At 30.8% G+C, this 26,784-nt stretch overlaps 4 protein-coding genes and 1 long non-coding RNA gene across 14 annotated transcripts; 2 read left to right on the forward strand and 3 right to left on the reverse strand.

Moving 5' to 3' along the window:
* Positions 1 to 84: 84 nt before the first annotated feature.
* Positions 85 to 2,950, reverse strand: LOC105832655 (protein POLR1D). 4 transcript variants are annotated; one of them, XM_012673794.3, is made up of 3 exons: positions 2,745 to 2,950; positions 2,204 to 2,260; positions 85 to 697 (listed from the first exon to the last, which is right to left on the reverse strand). In XM_012673794.3, exons 2-3 carry the CDS (start codon positions 2,224 to 2,226, stop codon positions 481 to 483), a joined length of 240 nt encoding a protein of 79 aa, XP_012529248.1. In that variant the 5' UTR covers positions 2,227 to 2,260; positions 2,745 to 2,950; the 3' UTR covers positions 85 to 480. The 4 variants fall into 4 exon arrangements, with proteins under 4 accessions (XP_012529248.1, XP_012529247.1, XP_012529250.1 ...); XM_012673793.3 differs by having other exon boundaries at positions 2,204 to 2,263; positions 2,745 to 2,946; XM_012673796.3 differs by lacking the exon at positions 2,745 to 2,950 and adding an exon at positions 2,339 to 2,725.
* Positions 2,951 to 3,026: 76 nt separating this feature from the next.
* Positions 3,027 to 6,541, forward strand: LOC105832654 (motile sperm domain-containing protein 2). The gene is made up of 9 exons (XM_012673792.3): positions 3,027 to 3,242; positions 3,564 to 3,710; positions 4,081 to 4,258; positions 4,396 to 4,762; positions 5,081 to 5,156; positions 5,274 to 5,383; positions 5,483 to 5,683; positions 5,810 to 5,944; positions 6,021 to 6,541. Exons 1-9 carry the CDS (start codon positions 3,161 to 3,163, stop codon positions 6,195 to 6,197), a joined length of 1,473 nt encoding a protein of 490 aa, XP_012529246.1. The 5' UTR covers positions 3,027 to 3,160; the 3' UTR covers positions 6,198 to 6,541.
* A 198-nt stretch (positions 6,542 to 6,739) lies between these two features.
* Positions 6,740 to 8,123, reverse strand: LOC118644615. The gene is made up of 2 exons (XR_004962394.1): positions 8,005 to 8,123; positions 6,740 to 7,823 (listed from the first exon to the last, which is right to left on the reverse strand). It is a non-coding gene; the product is annotated as an uncharacterized LOC118644615 (long non-coding RNA).
* On the forward strand, positions 6,872 to 14,839 carry LOC105832653 (transcriptional repressor CTCFL). Of its 6 annotated transcripts, none has more exons than XM_012673788.3 (13): positions 6,872 to 7,675; positions 8,865 to 9,032; positions 9,111 to 9,334; positions 9,430 to 9,818; positions 9,970 to 10,139; positions 10,406 to 10,542; positions 10,893 to 11,043; positions 11,383 to 11,524; positions 11,696 to 11,968; positions 12,057 to 12,193; positions 12,412 to 12,557; positions 12,723 to 12,947; positions 13,060 to 14,839. In XM_012673788.3, the coding sequence occupies exons 2-13, from the start codon at positions 8,909 to 8,911 to the stop codon at positions 13,114 to 13,116; spliced, it is 2,175 nt and encodes a 724-aa protein (XP_012529242.1). In that variant the 5' UTR covers positions 6,872 to 7,675; positions 8,865 to 8,908; the 3' UTR covers positions 13,117 to 14,839. The 6 variants fall into 6 exon arrangements, with proteins under 6 accessions (XP_012529242.1, XP_012529243.1, XP_036139419.1 ...); XM_012673789.3 differs by lacking the exon at positions 6,872 to 7,675 and adding an exon at positions 7,822 to 7,966; XM_036283526.1 differs by lacking the exon at positions 6,872 to 7,675 and adding an exon at positions 7,822 to 7,966 and having other exon boundaries at positions 12,436 to 12,557.
* A 2,339-nt stretch (positions 14,840 to 17,178) lies between these two features.
* LOC114255137 lies at positions 17,179 to 25,681 on the reverse strand. Of its 2 annotated transcripts, XM_036283527.1 has the most exons (4): positions 21,556 to 25,681; positions 19,621 to 19,933; positions 18,754 to 18,876; positions 17,179 to 18,095 (listed from the first exon to the last, which is right to left on the reverse strand). In XM_036283527.1, the coding sequence occupies exons 2-4, from the start codon at positions 19,924 to 19,926 to the stop codon at positions 18,039 to 18,041; spliced, it is 486 nt and encodes a 161-aa protein (XP_036139420.1). In that variant the 5' UTR covers positions 19,927 to 19,933; positions 21,556 to 25,681; the 3' UTR covers positions 17,179 to 18,038. The 2 variants fall into 2 exon arrangements, with proteins under 2 accessions (XP_036139420.1, XP_028048809.1); XM_028193008.2 differs by having other exon boundaries at positions 19,621 to 25,681.
* Positions 25,682 to 26,784: the final 1,103 nt, after the last annotated feature.

A 26,784-nucleotide genomic window follows, 5' to 3' on the forward strand; every position in this document is an offset into this window, starting at 1 on the left:
AAAATATTTATATTGGCGAAAAAAGAAACACAAAATGCAAAGCGTTCAAAATATTTTTGTACAATATTGATAATTGATCGATGATTCACTTTACACACAGTTTATTGGTATATTTATATAGAATTCTTTTTTATTTCATACAAAAATATGTAATATTTATCACGAATGAATGTACTCTAATAGAATAAATAAAAACAACTACAATCGTTTACTTTAGTACCAATTAATGTTTAAACGCACATCTTTCTTTTTTCCTCTAAAGGCGATTTTTGGCGATCGTTTGGTACATGTATCAAACTGTACCAGAACCAATAAGATAAAAGTTTACTTATATCTCATTGGTTCTGGTACAGTTTGGTACGCTTTGGTACATATACCAAACGAGTCGCCAAAAATCGTCTTAAGTGAGAAATGAGATATTTTTAAAAATACATATCAGAAATATTAAAACAAATACATAAGAACAATACTATTTATGTATTATGATTTTTTAACAGTATCTGCTTTACGTGGTTGAATTTTTATTTTATCTTGCTTCAGTGATTGATGTTTATTTGATAATACTGCATTTCGTAATGTTGAATGGAGAAATCTTTTGTTAATGGTTTCTTTAGGTTTTACCCATCCACTGGGACCCATTATTTCGGCTCTTCGTGCACCAAGTTTGGCTTCTTCCAATAAAGCTTCAGCTGCTAATCTAAAAAAATACATATTTATATTTTATAGCAATAGCGCCATTGCACAATTACAAAAAATAAAATCATAATAAATTTTTATTTTTGTGTGTCTTTCTATAATCTGTTTATGACATATAGAATGCCAATAACATACATAGGTGACATACAACTTTTATATAGTTAAATAGCCTCTCATTCATTTTCACTATTATATTTCAAGAGTTTTTTTAAAGTTACTTTTTACTTACCACTCACATTGTGAAAGCAGAAGCAAGAAATTATACAATAAAAATTCTTTCAAGATATATTAAAATGAAAATATGTTTTAAGAAATTATTTGCAAATAATAAAATAGACAAAATATACTAAAATTTTTTTGTTTAAAGAGGAGTTAAATCATATTAATTTTTATGATCAATTTGATAGTAATCAACTGTGCTTATTTCGTTTTTTATTATGTATAATTTATTTTCAAATATATGTATAATATATATTACCATATTTTAATTTTATTTATTATGATTATTTTTAATTAATGCAAAATAAAAATTTTTAATATATTTTATAAATCAATTCTATTTATCCATTACGGTTTTAGTGAAACAGATTTCTATATTTTAGTATAGGTATATACATATAATATATATATTTTACCGAATTTTTTGATGCATTTTCTCATCTTTAGTGTCACAACTTAAGATAGTAAGTGCATAGAATCTTTAAATAAAAAAACTATTAAAATATAGCAGTGCAAACTTCAAAACATTCTATTGTTGCTTATGTATAATAAATTTATTTGAATTTGAATATTATTTCTATAACATATGTTCAGACATAATTATAATGTGTTTAATTTTATCAGTTTAAAGCTGTTTTCTCATGACGCAATTATTTACATGACATCAGATATGAAAGATCATGTAATAAAAATTATTATGTACGGCTTTATTTTCTAGCTTTCCCTTAAAAATATAATTTTGTAATTTTGAAATCTGTAAAATATACAGTAACTTGAGACATTTGTTCAATATGTCACATAGAAGTATAAAATAATTAATACAGTTTTAAAATAATGTAATATAGTTTTCCACCATTGATTTTTGATAGCTTCAATTTGTTGCAAATGTCAAAGTGATTTTCAACATACTTTACAGGTTTGAGGATTATTATATGTTGAAGACAAAACTAAAAATAAAATTGTATATAATAATAAATTTAAGCTTGTCTTCGGTCTTTTTCCAGTATGTGAAAAAGGATGTCTAAGTTAATTCATTGATCGAAAGAAAAAAAGATTAACCGTGTAAGAAGTTTATTGTCAATTCTAAGGTGTGTAAAAAAAATCTTTTATTGCATGTCATTGCTCGTCTTTGATGTCATATACACAATATCGCATCGCGACAAAGCCGAATCTTAAAACAAAAATAAAAACATAGTCGTTCATGCATTCGAAATGAGAAACCTTTCTATGTATTACGTTGTGAATTATTACATAAATGTAATAACATGCGATGAAATCCTACAATTACCTATTCAACGTTTCATCATCCATGTCTCGTCTGTCACGAATTGTTATTGTCTCAGATCTTCTGAAAGAAACAAGCGAAAAAATTACATAAATATTACGGGAAACCCGCGATTGCACGTACGCGGTAGTAGATTACGTTTCAGTAATCACGACGTGCCCGATGTGTATGCCAGTCTTTTGTAATCAAACATCACGTAGCTATTTCGCAAAAATCACCCAAGTTGTTAAAAGCTGTCACACTGATTAGACCAACACTTTCACGATAATATTATAATCGCGATAATGTTCGCGACAGGCGACAGCTGACAATTATAAGATGGCTGTTTTCACAGCTGATTCAGGCACGCAACGTTTGAATCATGGACGCGGAGAGATGTTTGCCGGAGAATTTGTCGCGTCACACACCCGAGCGATAAATTATTTATGAAAAACTGACTACTGGCTTGCAACGTGACGTGGAGAAGACGAAAGTCTGCTAAATCGCGGCAGCGATTATCGTGGACAGTCAAAATGATAATTGATGATAATTCGAAATGAAATACCGTCAATCTGGGCGACCGTTTCTCCTGATAGTCTCCGATTAGATAAAGCTGCGAGCAAGTCCGTTCGATTCAACTGTATAGTGTATGTAAACATTCGATTAATTCGGTGTTGTTTCTCTTCTTCTTTCCTCGAGACACTCGAAAAGTGTCCTTATTTCACTTTCAAGGCGAGAGAGATCAAGACTGATCAAGACGTATCGTCATCGAGCTGCGCCGGTCAGTGGGCATGGACTTGTGCGTATAGGTAGAAGGGAATTTTGTTCGGCACGCGCACGGCGCAGAGCGACGCGGCGGCATGCACGGACGCAGGCAGGCGTGCGAATAAACAATTATTATCTGGCTATCGTGTGTAGTCTCTCGGCGCCGGTCAAAGTGTCACCCTCCCAGCGTTCCAGTCGTTAGCTTGACGAAGAAAGATGGAAACGCACGCGAAAGCAATCGCGGAGCTCCGCGAAAAGTTCTTCAAAAAGCTGGACGACGAGGGACCACCCGACCCCAGTATGTACACCCAGGTTTCTTCCCCCTTTTTGGACGATCAAGAGCAATTTCTAATACTTGTGAATTAATTATCACATATACATACATGTGTGTCAAAGCTCATATAACATGTACAAAGGTCATATCCAGTCGATTGCATATTCAATTGAAAACAATTGGCGCTTTAATTGATATGAACAAAGAACATGATGTAGATAATTGGAAAAACATTTGCCTGTTAATTACTTATAGAATTACAAAATGCAGCGCGGAAAAAACTGCACTTGTTTTTTTTCGTTTGGATTCTGTATATTTGGATTTAATTAACAATTGTTTTTATAGGAGGTTTCCATACTGCTGATATAGCCAGGATAAAGAACACTGATGACTGGCTGAAACGATTTTTGGAACATCATGAGTTCAACGAACAGGAGGCATTCAATATGCTCTGGGAAACTTGTACTTGGAGAAGAAAATTTGGAACAAATGGTAATGTCTGAATTGTGTGTGATGCAGTTTTTATTTTCTACTATCTCTCTATGGGAGTAATATTGATAAGTAAAACTGATAAAGGTTGTTTTCTTAAATCTAGAATTATCTTAATTTGAATAAGATATAATTTAATCCTTTTATTGCTATGTGTAAACATGTACACATGTTCAACAAACAAATGATATACTGTAAGCACTGTAGGCGAAATTTATCTGCCTTTAATAATAAATAAAAGCATTAAGCATTGAAATGTATTATAGGTAGTGTTCTGCACATGCACAAACCATTTATCAAAATGCACTGAAAGGATTTGTGTTAATAAGAATATAAAACAAAATAAATGTTTTCATTATAAATTGGATTACAGATATCACCGAAGGTAATATCAGAAGAGATTATTTAGAAGAAGGTGTAATTTTTGGCTTTAGTAAAGATAAAGATGGCAAGAAACTATTTATAGTTAAATCAAAGTTGCATGTTAAAGGAGTAAAAGATTTTCCAGAGCTTCAGAGATGTATAGTTTATTGGTTTGAAAGATTAGAAAGGTATTGGTAACTTATCTTTATACAAGAACGATTATAAACAATATTAATATTATTTGTAATTCGTTAATATATATATATATATATATGTGTGTGTGTGTGTGTGTGTGTGTGTATGTATATATATTTTATATTTACAGAGAAGGAAATGGAAATCAGATATCAATTTTTTTTGATATGGCAGATGCTGGACTTTCCAATATGGATATGGAGCTTACCAAGTATCTCATTGGTCTATTCAAATCTTATTATCCAAATTTTCTAAATTATATCCTAATTTTTGATATGGCCTGGGTTTTAAATACAGCTTTTAAAATAATAAAATCATGGTTACCTGCTAAAGCTATTCCAAAAATTAAGTTTGTTAATAAATCCAACTTGAAGGACTTTGTCCATCCAAATGATGCATTGAAATGTTGGGGAGGTAATAACGATTATGTCTTTAAGTTTGTCTCAGAAGAGCAAACGAATGGAGATGGTGTAATGAATGGAAAGCTAGATAAAAAGGTACACATGTTACATATTTCTTTATGCAATTGCTATTTTTATATAATTCTTATATGACATACAAATAATATCAAGATATTGCTTTTACCTATGATGAATCAAATTTACTGTTTTTTTGTCATTGGACTATATTCTTTTTTTCTGTTATTCTTTTGTCAATCACATTAATTTGTTTTTAACATCATACCTATACTTCAAATTAGATCTTATCCTGAAAAAAGGAGTGCTAAATAAAATGGAATATGTAGATGTATATGAAATTATTCATACTTGTTAAACATCTGTCCAATAACTTTTTAAATACTCTGTATTTTCTAGGTGCACTTTATAGACAATTCACCACTCACGGAGCAAAGTCCAAGTAATATTGGAGATCAAATTAATGAAGAACAGCGTATGTATAATAAAGTATAACAAATTAATTTTATATGCAAATTTATTATATCCCACTAGAATATGTAACATAAAAACCAGATGTGTGCGCAGCATTAAATAAAATCTGTTTTTGCAGTATTATCCATAGAACCTTCAGAGGTAATTACGTTCAATAAAGATAGAAATGATATAGCTGGGACAATTACGCTTAAAAATATTTCATCTGACAAGTCTTTATCTTATAAGGTACGTTATGGATATTTTATTTGTCTATTACAGCAGTAAATATATAATTTGTTGAAATAAATTTATTTGAAATGTAGCATAACATAGATGATTTTGTAGATAAAGACAACGTCGCCTGAGAAATTTAGAGTAAGACCAAGTTTAGGAGTTCTGCAACCGTCTGAACAAAAAAACGTTACGGTTGTATTACAACCTGGCTATAATGTACGCAGTCTATTGTGCAACGATCGATTTCTAGTCATGTGCCTTCCATTAAAAAATACAAATGCTACAGCACAGGAACTGAATGCACTATGGAAGGTAAGTTAATTCTATTTTGATTGATTTAATATGCTATCTTTACATTGAGATATCAAAATATGTTGATAACTTCAGATTTAAAATATTCATACGATTATTAACATACTTACATTGCCTTCTCTTTAGTCCGAAAAGGCGACAGAAATGCATAGGTTGCGATGTAGCGATGGTACTATCGAAAATAACGAAATACCAAAATCTCATTCTGCGTTAACTTCTGCAATGGCAGGAAATGATCGTATTGATGCATTTTCTTCTAAGGTATATAAGCTATATTGCACAGTTTTGTTTTCCAAATATGTATTAAAATATTAATAATACATCTTAATAATTTCAGATAAGCCATTTAGAAAAATGTAACAATAATATATATAGAGAAATCGTCATTATAAAAATGCTTTTAGTTTCCATAATATTGATGATTTTAATAGCAATGTTTATGGGTTATGTTTTACAAGTAGATATAAAAAATTTCATGGATGAGGAAAAGTCTTGCCAGATTCCTCGTAATTAAAACATGTTGAAAAGTATGTATTTGTAATACAACTCTTTGATATATTAGAAAATATTTTAAAAAAATCTTTGAGTCTACAAATTATGCAAAAATAAGATTATTTTTTATTGTATAATAATTAACATAGTAAAGTTTTTATATGTTTTCTGTTCTTCCAAAGAGAAAAGAAATTTATAAATGTTCACTTGTATGTTTCTTTAAATTAATTAATTTTATCTTGTTAATGTTTTTATACGTATACATGTGTAATCATCATTGAATAAGTTACCATGTGGTGTTTTGTAATGCAAGGTATGGAGAAGTATAGCATATTGTAAAAATATATTAAAACTGCTATTTTTATACATATTCTACAAAATATCCTGATTATATTAAATTCATGGATTAGTACATATACAGATTTGTACATATCCTTAATAATTTTGTTTTTCCGACTTATACTTAATCACGGCTTTAATATAGTTTGTATGTATAATTAAATTGTTTTGAAAATATGATATACATATATGGAAAAGTTCATTAATTGACAAAAGACTTGTGTCGTTTTATTTTTGTTCCTTTATATTTTATATTTAAAACGTATTGCAACAAATTGGCATTAATAGTGTTTGTATGAAGGTTGGCGGTATAATTTGCCGATACAATGATGAATTAAGAGTAGTAAAAAGCAAAGGATCTATTTTGCAACTAAATACGCGAGTTAATGGTAGTCCAAGTTACGCGCGAATTTTGTTTGTCAAATGGCCTTTAAAACTCGTCCAGATAAACTCGCACAATGCGAATGCGTAGAAAATTTAACCAATCAATTCTATACAATAAGAAGCGGACGCAATGGCCAATCGCCTTTTACTACATATCTGTCATTCCGGAAAAAGCGGAAAGTTGATTGGCCGCCAGATCGTCTGCGTAGAGTTCCGCATGTAAAAACCGGATGCGATTCAAACAGGATGAAATAAAGTCTTATTTAGTTGATCTTTTATACAAAAAAATATTCTAAAAAATTGAATCAATTGTATACAAAAATTAAACGATGGCGTATCCGATAAAAAAAAAGTCAACGCCATTGCCGTTTCTCTCGCGTTAGACATGCGATGAATCAACTTTCTCGCGTACGCATCGTGCATTTACGCGAATCTGATCGAATGGAATCGAAATAATTTGTGACCAGAGAGTTCGGAACGTCCGGGACGTTCGCGAAAGGTTGTTTCTACGTCTTCCGGAAGATGCCCACGGATGTCCAGAAACGACGATCGAGCGGGCGGCGTATAAACACGGGAGCGTAACGCGTGACGTGTCAGTGCGCAGCTGCCAACGCGCAGAACAGCGCAGCATTTGAACCTTCGCAGTTCGATCGGCCATATTTCCTCTTATACAACGCCCTCACGCGACGATCGTAGGTTTACGTGTTGTATTTGGTGGCTTAGTATCGACTCATCGGGTCGCTCAGCATCCACAGTCCTATTCTACGTCGACGTACGGTAAGTTTCCACAATATTCGCGCGGGCGGACAGCTCCGGGACGTGCCCGGGCGAGCCTCCGGTTCCCGACGACACGCGGCACAACGACACGGCGGCATCGTCGCACGGTGTCCTCCATATTGATGACAGCGCCGACGGTGATAATTTTCTGAAATTTTTGTCGTTAATGCCCCCTGTGTCCTGAGAGCGAAAGCACCCGCGTTTGTCTTAAAAGCTCCCCGACAGAATGCGCGACCTCGTGGGGCTCCCGCGGTGTGTTACGAGAGTCCGCGGAACACGGTGCTCCCCCAGGTACCCGGCCGTATCACCATCGCGTTGCTCACCCGTACCTTTCTCGCCGCACCTCGCCTCGCCTCGCCTCGCTGGCGTCGCCCGTCATGGCGCGCTCGCCTCGGCTTCTCTCTCGCTTCCCCATGGCGTCGTACGTCGGTGGCCTCCTCCAGCGCCGCTGGCCGCCCGCGTCGTCGTATGGCGGCGCGTCGCCGCCGTCGCCGCCGCGGCGGGCGCCGCACGTTTCCCCCTTGATCGTCGCGCGCGCCGAGAGACGCCGAGAAGCGAGCGCCCCGCCGTCGCGGGCGACCGCGACAACCACCTCGGGGGACGCTCGTCTTGCCGAGCGTCATCCGTGCCCTCGGCCAGCGCGCGTGGCGCGGCTATCCTCTCCGCCGTGTCGATCGATTCGGCCGTGGCGATGCCCGCCGTCGAGCACCCGGTCAGCCTGGTCTCGTTGTTTCCTCGGGCGAAGTTCCGAGAGGAACGGCGGCCCGAGTCTTGACCCACAAACATGTTTCTCGTCTCCACGGTCAGAACGCGTTATTTCCCCAAGATCTCCCTTTCCCCCCTCTCTCTCGCGTGTTCCCGCGTGTAAAACTCGCGATTTTTTAAGTTAGCTAATGAGAAATAGAAAGCTAAATTAGGAAATTATTGCCTTTTGCTCGAAAATCTTTTGACTATTTATTATAAGTTTTATTAGTAAATGGGAATAGGATGTGTATGAAGAGAAAAGTGCATTTCGTGTGTACAGTACATTCTTTTAACATAATTTGACACTTATTTTTAAAATTATTGACACGAGAATATAGATTTTTATTGGAGATTATACTTATTGTGTGGTAGTTCAATCTTGTGTTTCTAAGTTATCTGGACATTATTAATGATATATATACATATTAATGGTATAATGTTCCAGACTAATGAACATACTTGCCATTGTTTGAGCTACATGATTCAATCATGAGTAACGTAGCGACTATAAAATTGGAGGAGGGACAAGAATCTGTCACCGAGATACAAACATACTTGGAGACATTTAACAAGGAAATCGAGGGAGGACAAGGCGAACTGCAACATGTGCAATGTTAGTAGTTACTTGCAGTAGTTTTCTTACAAACATTTTCATTATACTGAATAATATTCTATGTATGCTTTATTACAGTGCAACAAGTGGAGGGCTTATCGGGTGGAGAAGAGGGTGGAACGTACTTTGTTGATCAGTCTGGTCAATATTATTACCAGGCAAACAGTGATGAGCCACCTGTAATGACACAGGTACAGATACAAGAAGTGGAAGAGACTGATGTACAAAACGAAGGTGAAACAACTCAAGATGAGCAGTATCAGGAGATTGAAGAACTTGAAAATGTTGAGGGCGATGAAGAGGTAAGCGATACTAAAGTCACAATTGTAGTCAACAACTTTAATTTACAAGACAAAAAACATGTACAATTATAAATATTTATAAATATAAATTCTAGGCACAAGTCAATGGTGAAAACAATCAAGTTGTAATTAATTCTGGCGATGCATATCAAACTGTTACGATTGTACCATCTGATACAAATCCTGGAGAAGTGAGTTATGTTCTGATAGTTCAGCAACCTGAGTCTGAAGAGAAAGAGGGTAAATCCGTGGAAGATGAAACGGCAACGGTAACGGCAGCAGCTGCTACAGCTGAGGGAGAGGAAGCGGAAGGTGAACAAGATCTTACTGTATATGACTTTGAAGATAATGAAGATAACGAAGCACCAGTGGAATCTGAGGCGGAAGATGACAAGACGAAAATTATTAAGTTCTTGCCAAAGAAATCTCAAACTGTGACGCAAGCCCATATGTGCAATTACTGCAACTATACCAGCCCAAAACGGTATTACATTTAGTATACATAATTATTTTTCTATAATATTCTTTACATATATTACATCATGACTTAAATTATTTTCTAATTTATTATCATGTATTGAAAGAAGTCATATGCAAAATTAGAAAAAATAATAAACTATTTATTTATATAATAGATATCTTTTATCACGGCACATGAAATCGCACTCAGAAGAAAGACCGCATAAATGTAGTGTTTGCGAGCGAGGATTTAAAACTCTGGCTTCACTTCAGAATCATGTCAACACTCACACTGGGACCAAGCCTCATCATTGCAAATATTGTGAGAGTGCATTTACAACTTCAGGTATGTACTTTGGTGCTGATTATTTTTTCTATTTACATATCTATGAATTATGTGAAAGTAATATAAAGAAAAAAATATTTTTTAACTTTAAAATTATTTTATTTTTAAAAATTATAATATTTTATATTTAAAAAATATTAAATATGTAATTGTTTAAAAAATTATAACTTTCTTAAATTTTTCCAAATTAGAAATTTTACAAGTCTAAATGCTTACAAATAAACAAATTATACATATAATTTTTATTTTTATATATTTACTTGTAGGTGAACTTGTAAGACATGTTCGGTATAGACACACCCATGAAAAGCCACATAAATGTCACGAGTGTGATTATGCATCCGTTGAGCTCTCAAAATTGAAGAGACATATTAGATGCCACACAGGCGAACGACCTTATCAGGTATACATTATTATGTTTTTTCTTAATTTAATTTGTCACCTATTTAAAAAATATACATCTTAAAAGTATATAGATATGCTACCTGTTGCATACATAAAAAATAAGTTGCATAAATACATATAAAAACCGAAAGTCTCTCGAGTTTCTTTACAGTACAGTTGTTTATAATATTATATGTTTAATTTATATTTTTTGTGTATTATTCTAGATTAGTTCTGATTTTTTTATATTATGCTTATTTAACATATAAAACAATATTTTATTTTTAAGAGTAATATTAATTCTGAGTCAATTAATGACTAAATATTTAATACTTAATTAATATTATTTAATTTAAATTATTTTTGCAGTGTCCACATTGTACATATGCAAGTCCGGATACATTTAAACTAAAACGCCATCTTCGCATTCATACTGGAGAAAAACCATATGAGTGTGATTTTTGTCAAGCGAGATTTACTCAATCCAACAGTTTGAAAGCACATAAATTAATACATAATGGTAAGTTATATATTTAAGATATATTAAATATATAGTGGTACTATAAGTATATAGTGGTTTTTTCAAAGAATTCTAAGAATTAAAATAATAACTTTGATTAAAAAATTTATATAAAGAATATTACATATAATTTGCATGATTGTGTAACACTTAAACATGATAGTCTTGGAACTTGTTAGAAAAATCTGTAGAAATATGACATATATTGTGTGCATGCTATTTATATCTTACATTATTGATATATAAAGAGATATTAAGTATTACATTTATATAAAGAGATATTAAGTATTTTTTTATAGAAACAAATTTACTTTCTTATGAAAACAATACATGTTACAGTAGGCGATAAACCAGTATTTCAATGCGAATTGTGCCCAGCTACATGTGGCAGAAAAACGGATCTTAGAATTCATGTGCAAAAGTTGCATACTTCTGATAAACCACTAAAATGCAAACGTTGTGGAAAAACATTCCCGGACAGGTATGTGAAAATTTTCTCTACATTTAAAAGACATATAAACATAGAAACAAAAATACATTACACTGTTTAATAATAATTTTTTAATGCCACAGTCAAATACACGTTAAATACAAATATTGTAATGTATACATCTTAATAAACTATATTTTTAATACGTGTATTATATTTCAGATATAGCTATAAGTTACACAGCAAAACTCACGAAGGAGAGAAATGTTACAAGTGCGATCTATGTCCATATGCGTCTATATCAGCGCGTCATTTGGAAAGTCATATGCTTATTCATACTGATCAGAAGCCGTATCAATGTGATCATTGCTTTCAATCATTTAGACAAAAACAGTTACTCAAACGGCATTGCAATCTCTATCATAATCCCTCCTATGTTCCTCCACCACCACAAGAAAAAACGCATCAATGTCCCGAGTGCGAAAGGGCATTTAGGTGTGTACACATAATTGATTATTTGAAACGATTGATAAAACCATCTTTTGAAATAATTTGTTTTAATATGAAATTTTATGTTATGCAGACATAAAGGTAATCTTATTCGACATATGGCTGTTCACGATCCGGAATCATCTCTGCAAGAAAAACAACAAGCTCTTAAAATCGGCAGACAGAAAAAGATTCAAATCATTGATGGCCAACGTGTTGAAGTAATGACAGGTAAAGTGCAAAATAAAAAAAAATGTGAATCTAAAATTTTAGGAAGTTTTAAAGAAATCACGATAAATGTTAAATATGCATGTGTTATATAATTTATGAATGTGATTTCTTTATGTTACTTCATAGTATATAAAATCGTTTACACTCACAGGGACATTTACGATATGATCTAAATATGGATCATTGACTAATATCCATGTGTTATGTTGTAACAACAGGTGATTTAGCTTCTAAACTTAAAGGTTATGACGATGAAGAAGAAGAAGAAGATGAAGATGACATGATGGCGGTTCAAGGCAGTGATGGCCAGCAATACGTTGTGTTAGAAGTGATCCAGTTAGCAGACAATCAAGGAACTGATCAGGTAATCCTTAAGCAAGAGATTTTAAAGAATTTGTCTGTTAAATAGTAACGTATACTATAATTAAATACTTTACAATGTAAAGTTTACATCATCAGAAATCATAAATACCTTACAATGTAAAGTTTACATTATCAGAAATCATAAATGCATACTTATTTATAATAGATGGCTGTTGTTGCGAGTGAGGATGGAGAGTTGGTAATGCAAGATCCTTTAACTCAAGAAAATAGCATAGTAACAGGAACAGGGGATGAAATTGATGAAGTAGACGAAGATATAGAAATGCAAGATCTAAAGATAGAACCCAATACTTCATCAAAATCTTCACAGAACTCACAAAACGATTCTAAATTACAAAAAGAAATGGAAACCTGTTTCGGGTTTGATGAGGTGAGTGATACCTGTTTTTCAACAAAGTTATTTTTTTAATTATTTATATTATGTGAAAAGAAGTAATATAAGTTTCTTTAGATAAATATACGATATATATATCATTTTTTAGGAAGAAGAGGAAGAAGAAAGTGGTAATAACATAAACATGTTACAAACAATTTCGTAATAATAAGTAAAAGAAAAAATGTACCTATTCATAGTCCAATGTTTCACTTCTGTCCCAGTGTTAGTAATATCCTTTAAAAAATAAGGAAAATTAGACAATAAGAGCTAAAGCGCACTTAATATAATTTTCCTTATTTAAATTGTATATCTTATTATCATTAGTTTTAAAAAATTACAAAAAGTCAAGCAAACTATATATATATATTGTGTATAATAAAACTGAATACAATATATTATCATCTAAAACTTTATATAGCTCTAATAGGGAGCTGCAGTGTGATTCACATGCATGGTACAAGAACTTTTTTTGCCGTTAGTGCATTAGGTACACATAATAATTTATGAAAATATTGTAGTTTTGTGGTCTAGAAAAGTATCAAGCAAATGTACAATTATAATGTTGTAAAATATGATTTATGTTATTGTCAATGAACTTCTTAATAACATTAACAAAGTTAGATAAGATTGAATATGTTAATTATAAGGAAATTATAACTTAGACATTATCTTGGCATAATATTTTTAAACAAGTTTATTTATAATTTTGATGTAGAAACTCGTTACGACTTTTATTACTGTGTGCAACTAACATCAATCTTGAAAAATTAAGAATAGTTAATAAAACAAACTAATATTAGTAACATTGCAGACTACAATGTAAATAAATGTTTATCTTTATATCTTTAATAATTTAGAAATTATTTTAAAGTTTCAGCATATATAGGAGGTGATTAGAAAACATTGAATATTTAATTATCAAAAAGTATTTTATATTGTTTACTATATGATCTTTTTTTATGTTAAAAGTCAGGAATTAATAAAGAGGATTGTGAATTATATTCTGTTGAGTTCATAATAGTGCATTACGTAAAGAAATTTAACATTTTTATTTACAATAGAAAAAATAACATTTCGCTAAAGAAAATGGGAAAAATATAATTTTTTTATTCTTTGATTAAAATATTTATTTGCACAGCGTTAACTAGCAAATAACTTATATATAATACTTTTTTTGATGAACTTCTATATGTGTTTATATTATTTTACAATAATACAATAGTATATTAAATACAAAATATTGAATTATTGAAATTTATCTTAAAATGTTTTATGATAGCATTGTTTGTGTTCTTTTACAGTGCTATTATAAAATAATCGGAAGTTATTTCACATCTTGTACTAAGCAATCTTTGATATATCCTAAATATATATAAATGTTTAATCACAACCTCGCACGTAGAATTTCCAGTTTAATTTAATTAAGGCATGATAAAATAAAGCATGTAAATGATTTCATGTATGCTTAAGTCTTGAATATTCTGATATTTTAAAATAAGTTATGTGAAACAATAAAATTTTTTTATGAAAAAATATATTGTAACTCATGCCTTTTTATTACGAACTGGAAAGATAATACTTCTTTATTAAAATTAATAACATTGCTGTAAAATGGTATGACATATTTTCATGAATGATCGGAATGAAGAAAGATAAAATTAATGCCCACACACTGTTGCTCATAAACTAAGTTATTTTGCTTATCTAGTAGGCGAAATGATCATTGTAAAAAGTATGTACAATTTTTTTTACACACAAATTGTACAATTGTAATTTAGTAATCAATTACTATATGCACTTAAAATTCTGCACTTTCTTACATTATCCCAAAGAAAAGAAAAACTGTGTAACTTCTCTCGATAATAAACTTTACCTTGTCGACAATATATTTGTTGTAGGTATTTGCTATGTATATTTGCTTATTCGTATAGTTTTAATTTTCTCCCCATTTTCTAATTTTATTTAGATTTTCTATTTCAAATCGACGTTTTGTATGTTTCATTTATATCTATGAAAATAGATTTGAACATGTTTATTGTGAGCTTTAAATTTATGAATCTTTCAAATTTGTAATTTAATTTTTTCTTTTTGTAGACATTACTTTTTTCAAGTCTGTCAATAAACGGTAACGTTTGCCGATATTTGACTCCCCTATTAGTATTATTAGGAAAGACCACACCCCATGCAAAGTGCATCCTTGGTCATTAACCCTATAAGCAGTTTCCTTTCGTCTCGTTGCTTATATGGACGTATTCAAAGCATTAAAGCACGCAATGCGTGGTCCATAAATCGATTAAGATTATATATATATTAAAAATCTACTTAAGTCTGCTTTTAATTCGTTTCATAAAAACAGATATATATATATATATCTGTTTTTATGAAACGAATTAAAAGCAGACTTAAGTAGATTTTTAATCAATTATCTTTTCTACATTTTTAGAATTTAATTTTAGCACAGAAAAATTACAAAGGTTACAGAAAAATTCTTAACTATTTTTATGGTTGTATTGATAATAAATAAATCACATAAAATATCTTTTTCGGTGTTTCATTGCAATGTGCTTTTGCTATATTCTGAACTTTAAAGTTTCAAAACTTATTCTATAATTTTTTTTCGATTTAGAATAAAACTATCATAAATTTCTAGTCTCTATGCTTTTTTGACGTTCTATGTTCTAAAAATGTATTCTGAATATTAAAATTGTTTTGATATATGGAATCAAAAACGATTAAATATGGCTGAGTGATTATCAGGATAACATTCATCCCAAAAGATCATTCTCAAATTAGGAAGAAATAACTGAAGAAACAAAATATAGATATAAATGATAGTCAACTGTAATAAGATTAAAATTAATATAATAATATTTTGTGTAAATCAAAGTCCAAGCGTATTCCAAGTATCACAATGTATCTAATCTTTTATGAATTAATTTATATATCTGCAAAGCCATGAGCAATATTATTTATTTTTCTGTGTAAAAGATATAATTTAAGCAATTTATATTGCATAAACTAAAACACTAAAAAAATAAAACAAAGGAGAAGATGGAATTATGGCCACTGTAGACAATATGGTCTACAGTTTGTTATAAAGGCATTTTTTAGTTTCGAGTATTGAAACTTTTTTAAGGTACATTTTAACATTTAATTACACATTTTCTCATTCTTTTTAAATTTAAACGTATTATCACACAAATGTATATACTACACTTGAGTATTTTTTGTTATTTAACTATATACATTTTAAATTATACAAAGTTAAACAATGACATAGGATTTTGTTAATATAGCCACTTAAGCATGCTGAGAATATAGTCACATTCAATCATTTTCATATCGAAAAATACCTTGATAAATCGATTGTCGCTCTATTGTTAACCAATAATTCAAAACATGTATAAACTATTATCACGACAGAAGGAAGAAGTTACGTGTAACCCTAAAAATCCTACCTTTATCTTTCTTCACAATTATGCTACAATTGTGTTCTAACCTAATTTATTTTATATAAATATATATAAGTTTGTAAAAAATATTGTGACTTTTTCAAATAAATCTAGTTTTTACATTTATTTTTGTGGTGACCATATTACCATTCCTGTTTATCTTCAACCCATTATGCAATTGTTCAACCTATTACGCAATTATAAATAATTGTTTCGTCGGAAGGTAACATTTAAGTTACACTCCGTAGTTTCGTATTTATGAATGTTTATTTTTGCTTGTCGCAACACAAATGTCCATATAACAAACTGTTAACAACCTACGTGATTTCCATCACATTGTCTATTTTCAAGTTCTGAACCGCTCGCGTTAGTTCTCGACGTTAAAAGGAGCTCGCGTCTATACTCGACCAATTTTATGAATTAAATGAATGTGATGATTGCCGAGATTTTCCTAGCGACAGCGATTCCCCTTCCAGATTTTTTTTCCGCAAATTTTCTTCTTAGCAGGTCATAGACAAACTTTTTATCGGCCTGTCCCGTAGAAAAAAATTATGCAAAAATTCCTGCACAAAAAATTGTATATTTTTGTGCATAAATTTTTGCAGTTTTTATAGATTTTTGTACAAAGTTTTTGCCTTTAGAATTTTTCTGCAGAATATTTTGCAGAATTTTATGTTTTCAGAAGTTTTTTGTCTTAAAAAAAAATTACATAAAATTTTGCAAAATATTCTGCAGAAAAATTCTAAAGGCAAAAACTTTGTACAAAAATCTGTAAAAACTGCAGAAATTTATGCACAAAATATGCAATTTTTTGTGCAATAATTTTTGCATAATTTTTTCCTACGGGGTACGGCGCCATGTAGACCATAGCGAAAGGGCGATCGCTGTCGCCGAAGAAACCGTCGGCCTTTGGGTGGTACGATCAGGTCATCTTATTTAGGTCAGTTGTTTACGCAGGACGATATTCGTTTTTCAGGGTTCTTAGCCCTTTTTTTGTTAAACGTTTCCGGGAATGATACCCAAGCCGATACGTTACGCATACACATGCGTACATCGCATATTCACATGTATACAGAAATATGTTCACGACTGTGACGTGAGTCGTGCACGACTTTGTTATTGTACAATAATATGTAATATAGTAAATATTTCATAACTTATTTGAATCTAAAATTTAATAAACAACACTTTGATAAATGTATTTTATTAGTATGTATTAAGTTTCAATTAAAAATATTAATTATTAACAAAGATATTATACAATTATAAATAGGTGACCATATTGCCACTTTCTCCTCTATAAATAAAAGAAATTATTCAATCACAATTTGCACGCATTCTTAATAATAGAAATACGCGATTGGATAATTTTATTTATGCACATAATTATATTTAATAGGTTATTTAGTTATGATAGGTTTGTAAACTACCAATTTTTCTTTCTTTCTTTTTTTTTTTTTTTTTTTAATAAAGAAGGGGAAAATCTTCGCAAGACGTTCTGAAGCCCGTATTCCAGAATGTGTGGGATTCGATAGGAAATACATCGCGAAGATTCTACTTCCACCGCCTACCCACTAAAAACCCCTTCTCTTGAATACCTTTTACCAAAAAATTTTTATCTGTTAGTCTTCATTTATTCTTCTATTGAGGAAGGATTTCCAAGGTAAAGATTTTTGTGAACGTCCACTTCCTGCAAAATTTTTATTTAATCATAGAGTATGTAAATGTAAAGCTCAGGAATAAGATATAACGAATGAAATAACAAGCTAAAAATCGGAATGAGGAACAGTTTACTATATTAAGTAAGTAATTTCTTATAAAACGCGCTAATAACTGATTTGATACCGAAGAGTTATACAAAGAAATAATTACGAAAATTTTATAACAAATACGATTAGTTTTAATATGGATAGGCGTTTAGAGAGACTTTTTTTTACGTTAAGTTTCATTAAGTTAAGTATAAATTCCATCTCTGTCATTTAGATAGATTTATGATCGGTTGTTCCAACTTCTTGGTAAATTTACCTATCAGATAAATATATGTTGATCTCTATTTATAATAATAAGAAAATAATAAGAAAAGAAATGAAGATAGACACATGCTTATCTGGTAGGTAAGTTTACCAAGAAGTTGGAACAACCAGCCCTCAATGTAAAATATATATTATAGTATTTTCTAATTATTTATTTATCTTAATTTTTCAGAAAATTTTTACTACAGTTGCAAGGTCATTTTCTTTAGTGTGAGTATATGAATTTAATACGGATATAGTACTTAATACGCATATCAAGTGCTTGATATAAACTACAAAATTATCTTAAATACTTCTTAATTAAGCATTACTTACTCTTTTCACAATTGTATACATATCTCGTGCCGCGTTTATCGTTGGAAAGACAACTTTTACGGTCATAATAAGAGATTCAATACTGCAATCTATCCCAGACCAAAACCACTCGTTGTCTTTAATCTATATAACATATGAAATATAAAAATAATAAATGAAATAACAACACATCGCAAATTGTTACTATGTCAAATAATATATTCAACTTGGAAAAAAATACAAGAAGAAGATATAAACAAGTAAATAAACAAGTAAATCAACAAGTAATTAAAAATAAAGCAACAATTTAAGACCTCTCACATCCTTCTTTTACCAAGTTTTTATAAATTATATATTTTCAATATATAATTTCTAAGACTCCAATATTATTTATCGTGATGGAAAAAAGAATTTTATTCGTGTTATTAAGATTAAAAGAAGAAAAATGAATATTTAATGTACTAGCACTGATACCGTTATATTCTTAATTAAATATGTTTAATTAAAAAAATATGACAATCATATAAAAATGGCATAAGAGCCATACGCGATTGTTAATGTAAAGCTAAATTTATTGGAATTATTCAAAGTGATTAAATATTGTCGCATACGAAAGAATTAAATAAAAAAAGCATTGGACGTTCTTTTCGACTCTTGGTATGAGATCCTCTTCAGCATAGAAAGTTGACCGTTGTGAAATTCACAGATTTCCACTTAATTCTACTCGCTATAAATGATATAAATTTTATTGAAAAGTCAAATTAGATAAAAGGAAAGAGCGACTTCAGAGAAAGATGTAATAAGTCTCTATACTAAAATATATCTTTACTTAGATTTACTTAGATTCTATATTTTAGAGACATTATTATATAAGACTAAAATTATTACTTCAATATCTTTAACGATGCACATCGAAACACAGCTCAGAATCTCCTCTGAGTGTTTACTCTCCTCCGCTGTGTCTTGCTTGTATACTACCAAGATGTATTCATAGTGTTTGGGAATAATTAAGATTTTTAAATATCCGAAGCCTAAATCTTCCCAACAATCAGAAGAGCCAAAGGGTGCGTCTGGCGATAGTATATACGCCGAAACAATAACATTCATTAATTTAATTATTCGAATTCCCGCGGTTTCAATTATTTCTCTCTCATCCTCCTCATATGTAACATTGTCCTCTATTGGCAGGGACATCTTTCACCTATGCAAACATAAATTAATGTGTGATTAAATTCAAATAATTGAACTGAAGTGAGAGTAAACTTATTTATATATTATTTGCATTGTTTAAAAACATTTCTTAAACGTTTGTATGTTTGATAATCTTGTTAAATAAATTTTTTAATATTTTGAAAAGATTGTATGTCCATATACATATATTTAAATATATTTAATATTTGTTAAATTTTTTACGAATATTACTTAAAAATAAGGTATGTTTAAAGGATCGTATTTGAAAAGATCGTACAAATATTTGAAAGAACTATTTTGTATTATTCTTTAAATGTCAAAGGTTTTAAATATAAAAAGAAAAATTTATAAAAGCTTGTTTAAAATATTGTTAAAACATTTTTCGACACATGATGAACTAAACTTTGCGTGACAACAGTTAATGACAAATTCTTAATATTATTTTAAGACAAAAATCATAATATTGAAATATTGATGTCATAATTTTTTTTTTAATGAAAAGACTTTAAAATTAAATCTGAAATTTGCTCGTTTTAGGCACATTTCACAATGACGTGCAAAATCAAATTAATACAAAATAGTTATATGTGGAACTAGTGCAGTGAGTGGGCTAATTATCTGTAAAGGATATGTCCGGCGGAGGAAGTAATCACTCACATGACCAGCAACCTATTGACCAGCATAGCCTATTCGCACATGTTGCACATAACATTTTTTGTTACCCGTGCGTCGAAATGTTGATCCTTGAGTGTGAAGTGATAGGTAAGAAAAAGATCACTTTCAATGTACAGCGAACAATTATATTCACGTTTGAGAACATTCACTTTGCGATATGACATGCTTGAATGCATGAATTTTGTATAATTGGATTAACTAGAAGCTCTTCTCATTTAGAAATTATTATAAATTTGATATTTTAGTATTAGATTTTTCTTCTTGAAGTAATCTCAAGAATATTAATTATTGCAGTCTGGAAACAATGTCTGCCAACCCTTCCAAATGTTTAATACATTTGGAAATCTATATATTTCCAAATGTATTAAAAGTTATCTGTAACCTGGTTAAATTATTGTCGGAATATTTTAACATTTGGAAATTAAAATTTTTATATTTTTGTTTGTTTTTAATTATTATATTATGCATACATGACTTTTCCTTGATATTCCTTTTTTATAAAATATTTAAGGTATTGTCATTACTTATTTAAAAATATAAAAAAGAATTCTGTCGAAGAAAATGAAATGTGTGTAAAACTACTCGGAATTCCGATTTCAAATTATTTTTTATTATAATAAACAACTTTTTCAAAATATTTCTTGAAAATATTGTTTGAATACGTAAAAATATCTTTCAAAAATTGTTATTAATTTTTATAATTATGAGATAATGTATAATACATTTAGCAATGTTTTATAAGTATTTGAAAAGATTACAAAGTCAATAATACTTAAAATATCTTTTTAATATTTTGCAACAAGATTATAAAAATAAGAAATATGTATTATTAAAGTTTGAAATAGCATTTTAAAAATGTATTTTACATATTTTAGAAAATATTTTTAGGGCAATAAAAAAACTTTTTATTATTTTTTATAATAAAATTAAAAACTTTATCCAAAAATGTTATCTTACTTGATAGAAAGACAAAACGACGTTTACGAAGATTAACGAACTAGCTCCAGTTCTAGCTGCAGACCGTGTTTGAAATCTGACTGTATCTGACGACCGACTAATGCCGAGTGACGTTCAGTTGAATGCTGACTTCGCTAACTGTCGAAAATCAGAATATGGTACATGCACCATGCACCTGTTCTGTGCAAGTATGTACCCAAGTAGCAAACTAACGTCAAATATGGCCTTAAAGATGTTTTAATGACGTTTGCAATGTCAAGAAGGCGTCATTAAAACACCTATTTGACAGTACTTTGCTACTTGGGTAGTAGGGGAAATGAGGACCAATAGCAGTTCGTAGGTCAGGTCAGTTTTGCACAAAAAGACAGTACAACATATGGAAGTCAATGAAAGCGACGATTTATCATCCGAAACTGAAAGCAGATACCTAGGTACATTTTTTGTGACATTTTTTATGGTTAAGGCCGAAACTATTATACTGAAACAAAATGTAAGAATATTCCACGATTTCTAAGAAACTTTTTGAGCGCAATTAAAATTTAATTAATCAATATTAAATAAAGTATAGCGATCACGACACAGTGAGTTGGGCGTTTTGTGCCAAAGGCTCGATTTAAATCTTGATCAGGACAATCAGATTTTTATTCGATTGCTAGTCGAAGAAAAATGAAAAAATTAATAAAGATACAATTAATCTTTTTCATTTTGCTATAAAACTGTAAAAAATGTTTTTTGTTAATATATAATATATTATTAAAGTAAAAAAATTATTAAAATATTTTTATGACTCCAAGCGACACTTGTCACACTGTATTTTCTGTGGTTTTCACACAAAAATCTTGTACCAATCTTTCTATAGCGAGTGCCCATCCAAACGAAATGTAAACATGTAGAGTCTAAGCGACGATTTTTTGTAAAAGTAATTGTGATAACGACATCGGCATCGGCTCACAGTAGAGTTCTATGTAAAGAGAGAAGCGACACCGAGCCCCCATAGTCCCCACCATCTCTAGCACCGCCATACTGGGCCCGCTCCAGTTTCATCATACTCATAGTAAACATACTCCGTTTATATGGTTATAAACGTGTTACAAGATTTTTAAGAGTTTTACTGATTAAATCTGGTGATTAAGTAATGTTGACAATTAAAAATTTTATGCAAAATATAAGTATTGTTTATACAACCGAGTATATACAACCATCTAATTATATTGAATGAAAAAAAAAAACGATTAGGCGATTACCTCACATACGCGACTGTTTGTTTTTAAGGTTTATTTGGGTCGATTAATTTTTATATAGGATATCCAAGCTATCCTATATTGTTCTTTATTTTCTGGAAACCGAAATAAACGAAGTCCCTGATTTTCCCGAACAGAACAGCTAAACACTTCGCACATTCATTTCTTTTTACAAGTTTGTAATATTATATATTATATTTAAAGACTGTAAAAAAATAAACTATAAATTAATAATAAATTATAACACATACATGATGTCTATTTCTAATAATTTACAATATTACAATATCATAACTTACATTAACGAAACACAAACGAAACAAACACATGTGTCTGCTGTTAACTGTAAACAATATACATATACATATCTCCGGGCTCGATATGGCTGCTTTTATTAGGTGACGGTATCACCAATCAGAAATCGCTACCCCGGTGTCGCTTCTCTCTTTATATAGAGGTTTGTTTTTTATTCCCGCACTGCTGCACTAATGCAATAAGTTAGAATGAGAAAAAATATATTTGTCTTATTTTAACTTATTGCACCAGTGCAACAGTGCAGGAAAAACAGACCTTAGGACTCTAGCTCACAGATCTCGCAGCGTCGGCATTGATCACAGATCTTGCGGCATCTTAGATCGGGAGACAAATGCCAGTATTCATAGTCGAATCTTATTTAAGATCCATCTTAAGCACGATCTTGAGACGTCAATGCAGTTATTTTATTGGTTAAGTAAGTCTCAAGTCGACTCGAAGCTACACTTAAGACAATTCTTGAACTTAAGATCGGTCTATGAATTCCGTCCAAAGACGTGCGGAGCTGCCGAAAACAATCGCGGTTTATTTTTTAGAGGGATACAAACACGAGAAAACAGTGTTTCGTACACGGAGAAAATTTTATTGTAAAAATTTCGGACTATTCTTTTATTAAACTATATTTTATTCATCGAGTCGAGTTGCTATGCGGAGTCCAAAAAGTTCTTTAGAGACACTTAGAATATTCTTGCATTTTGTTTCGGCACAGTATTAGGAGGTAGCCTTGACGATGAAAAGTGTCACAAAAAATATATCTGTTTTCATGGTCAGTTTTAGGTAATAAATTATAACTTTCACTTTCTACAGACCCTTTTGCCACTGATCCATACGATCATGTACCGATCATGTACCCCCTTTTCCAGGAAGGAAGAAATGAACAAATATCTTTTTATCTCTGCTACGGAGAGCGAAGCACGCCTATATCTCTAGATCTACAAAGCATATGTGTATATGATAATTACTACCATGAGTACAGATATAAATTTTTTTTAATACAAATGCTCTCTTTTTAAAATATAAATATTATGTGTTAAATATATTGTTGTTAAATAATAGAGGAGAAGGTGGTAATATGGCCAGCCATTTATATTTTATCTGGTAAAATAACTTTGTTAATAATCAATATTTTAAATTGAACGATTATATTCATCAAAATATTAGATTCAAAGTTATGAAATATTTACTGTATTACATATTACTTACAATAATATAGCGACCTAATATAGCGACACTGCATAATGAGTTAAAGAGAAACAGGGATGGTAATATGGCCACAAACTTAATGTAGAAAACTGATTTTATTTTTTAGAAGTCACAATACTTTATTACAAAATTATATATTTAAATAAAATAGATTAGGCTAAAAAAATTGTAGCATAATTGTGAAGACTCTTTACTAAAGACAGATAAAAGTATATAGACATGCTTAATTCTAGAATATCTTATCGGGGTAGTTTTGTTACTCAACGTGAAGTTGAGTGATTTTATCTCCTAATTTAGCAGATGAAAGGACTCGGGACACTGACCATAATTCAATTTAAAGTAAAAAATTATGTCAATAAACGAACTATATGTTATCTCATATAAAAGTTTGTAAATGTATTACATGAGAGGAAATAAACAATGACCTTAAAGAACTAAATTACTGTTATAATAAAATAAAAATTACTCTATATTATAATATTTTGAAACGTTACGACTAAGTCTTTATCAGTCTTGATAACATGCTTATAGACATAAAAAACCAACATAAAAGTAGAAGAACATTAAATTACAAAATATTAAACATTAAATAAAACCGTGATCAATAGATAAGAACATGTGCCCTTGTCATAACTGTTGCAAAGTAAAAATAAATAAATAAAATAAGCAAAAGCAATATCCACAATTACAAATAATAAAAACCGAATAATTATAAAACGGTAAATTTGTTTCGTATGAAGGCGAAAAAATCCATGCTGTTTGGGCCATGTACATTATAATACCAATAGGATGATAAACAATGTATTTTATTCATTCAAAAGCGATAAAATGATCGTAGTCAAGCCGGTAACGTAATTTCGGTCAGAACGTTAAAAAATCTACAGTCGAATCATAAAAACGTGAGAGCATCTAAACGCAGTAAAAAAAACAACAATACTTCTAAAATTTGTGAGATATGCTATTGTTTGCAAACTATCATAAAGTGGAGAAAAAACTTACTTGTTTTAATCAACGCATTTCACAAAAAACAACTATTATAAGATGAGAGTGTTAGAACATGTATTCAGTCAGACAATCAGCGACGAAATAGAGAAAGCTTGTCCCTTAGCAGTTTTTAGACAGAATGTCAAATAAACAAAAATAAGATCAAGACAATCGATGTCTTTTTGTAGATTGATTCCGTTAGTTTGTTTTTTAATTCTAGAATGGTATACCTATATTTTTCGACCTCAAATGTTTTACCGGGTTAGAAATGTATCCTATTCGTTCCCAAACCTGCTGCATTGAACAGATTAACTGAAATCAATAATGTGCTACATAAATCTCTTCGTCTTTTTATGATAAAGACGATGGTGTAATCCATAATAATATTAATTATCATTAAACACGCCAAAAATCAATTTAAACAAAATAAGATTTAAAAAATCGCATAAAGACTTCTTTTTAAAAATCTATCATATTTTCGTCAATTTTTAACAAATTTTAACAAACCGAATAGTTTTTAAAAGGTGAAAAATAGATCTAGAACCGAGATAAAATGTTGAAAAAAACGATAGTTGAAGAAAAATGAAAAAATAAATATAGACACAATATTTTTCATTTTACTATAAAAATGTAAAAAGTGTTTCTTTTTTAAATATCAAATATATTATTAAAGCAAAAAAATTATTAAAATATTTTCATAACTCCAAGCGATACTCGCCCTACTGTCCTATGATTTCCACATACAGGAACGTTGTACCAATCTTTCTACAGCGAGTGCTCGTTTGAATGAAAAGTAAACATGTAAGGTCTAAGTGACAATTTTTTGTAAAAGTAATTGTAATAGCAGCGTGGGCACCGGCTAGATCTCGCGGTGTCGGCACAGATCTTGTGGCATCTTAGATTGGGCGACAAAAGAGGCGGAGTCGCCAAAGACAATCGCGGTTTACCTTTTGAAGGGATACAAATACGAGAAAATAGTGTTTCGTACACGGAGAAAAATTTATTGTAAAAATTACTATATTACTATATATGGCAATAAATAATAAGCGCGGACCAAGTAAGAAATCGTGAAAATTTTTATTATGTTTTTATTAAATTACTATAGTATTTACACTATTTATGATAGAATTCTCTGAAATTTCTTCTTATGGTTCATAGCTACTATCATATAGAGTCATTTTTACTATAAAATTTTCTCCGGTATTCAAACGAATATATAAACGTTAGGTTTAGAAACGGATGGAGACCGTGAGAAGCGGGGAGAGACCGAAAGAGACGGGGAGAGACGGGTAGAGATAGGGAGAGACGGGGAGAGATGGGAAGAGACCGGGAGAGACCGGGAGAGACGGGGAGAGACCAGGAGAGATGGGGAGAGACGGGAGAGACCGGGAGAGACCGGGAGAGACGGGGAGAGACGAGGAGAGACCGGGAGAGACGGAGAGAAATGGGGAGAGACCGGGAGAGACCAGGAGAGATGGGGAGAGACGGG

Source organism: Monomorium pharaonis, chromosome 2 (assembly GCF_013373865.1).
Source record: "Monomorium pharaonis isolate MP-MQ-018 chromosome 2, ASM1337386v2, whole genome shotgun sequence".
Lineage (NCBI taxonomy): Eukaryota > Metazoa > Arthropoda > Insecta > Hymenoptera > Formicidae > Monomorium > Monomorium pharaonis.

Bases quoted from the DNA above. Each gene is read 5' to 3' on its own strand.
- LOC105832653 (XM_012673788.3), top strand. From the start codon at position 8,909: ATGAGTAACGTAGCGACTATAAAATTGGAGGAGGGACAAGAATCTGTC. The intron at 10,140-10,405 runs GTATGTACTTTG...ATTTACTTGTAG, and splicing joins GAGTGCATTTACAACTTCAG to GTGAACTTGTAAGACATGTT. The intron at 11,969-12,056 runs GTGTGTACACAT...TATGTTATGCAG, and splicing joins GAGTGCGAAAGGGCATTTAG to ACATAAAGGTAATCTTATTC.
- LOC114255137 (XM_036283527.1), bottom strand. From the start codon at position 19,926: ATGTCCCTGCCAATAGAGGACAATGTTACATATGAGGAGGATGAGAGA. The intron at 18,877-19,620 runs GTAATAATTTTA...TATGTTATATAG, and splicing joins GCATCGTTAAAGATATTGAA to ATTAAAGACAACGAGTGGTT. The intron at 18,096-18,753 runs GTAAGTAATGCT...AAAATTTTGCAG, and splicing joins TGTATACAATTGTGAAAAGA to GAAGTGGACGTTCACAAAAA.
- LOC105832655 (XM_012673794.3), bottom strand. From the start codon at position 2,226: ATGGATGATGAAACGTTGAATAG. The intron at 698-2,203 runs GTAATTGTAGGA...GTATTTTTTTAG, and splicing joins GATGATGAAACGTTGAATAG to ATTAGCAGCTGAAGCTTTAT.
- LOC105832654 (XM_012673792.3), top strand. From the start codon at position 3,161: ATGGAAACGCACGCGAAAGCAATCGCGGAGCTCCGCGAAAAGTTCTTC. The intron at 4,259-4,395 runs GTATTGGTAACT...TTATATTTACAG, and splicing joins TGGTTTGAAAGATTAGAAAG to AGAAGGAAATGGAAATCAGA. The intron at 5,384-5,482 runs GTACGTTATGGA...ATGATTTTGTAG, and splicing joins ACAAGTCTTTATCTTATAAG to ATAAAGACAACGTCGCCTGA.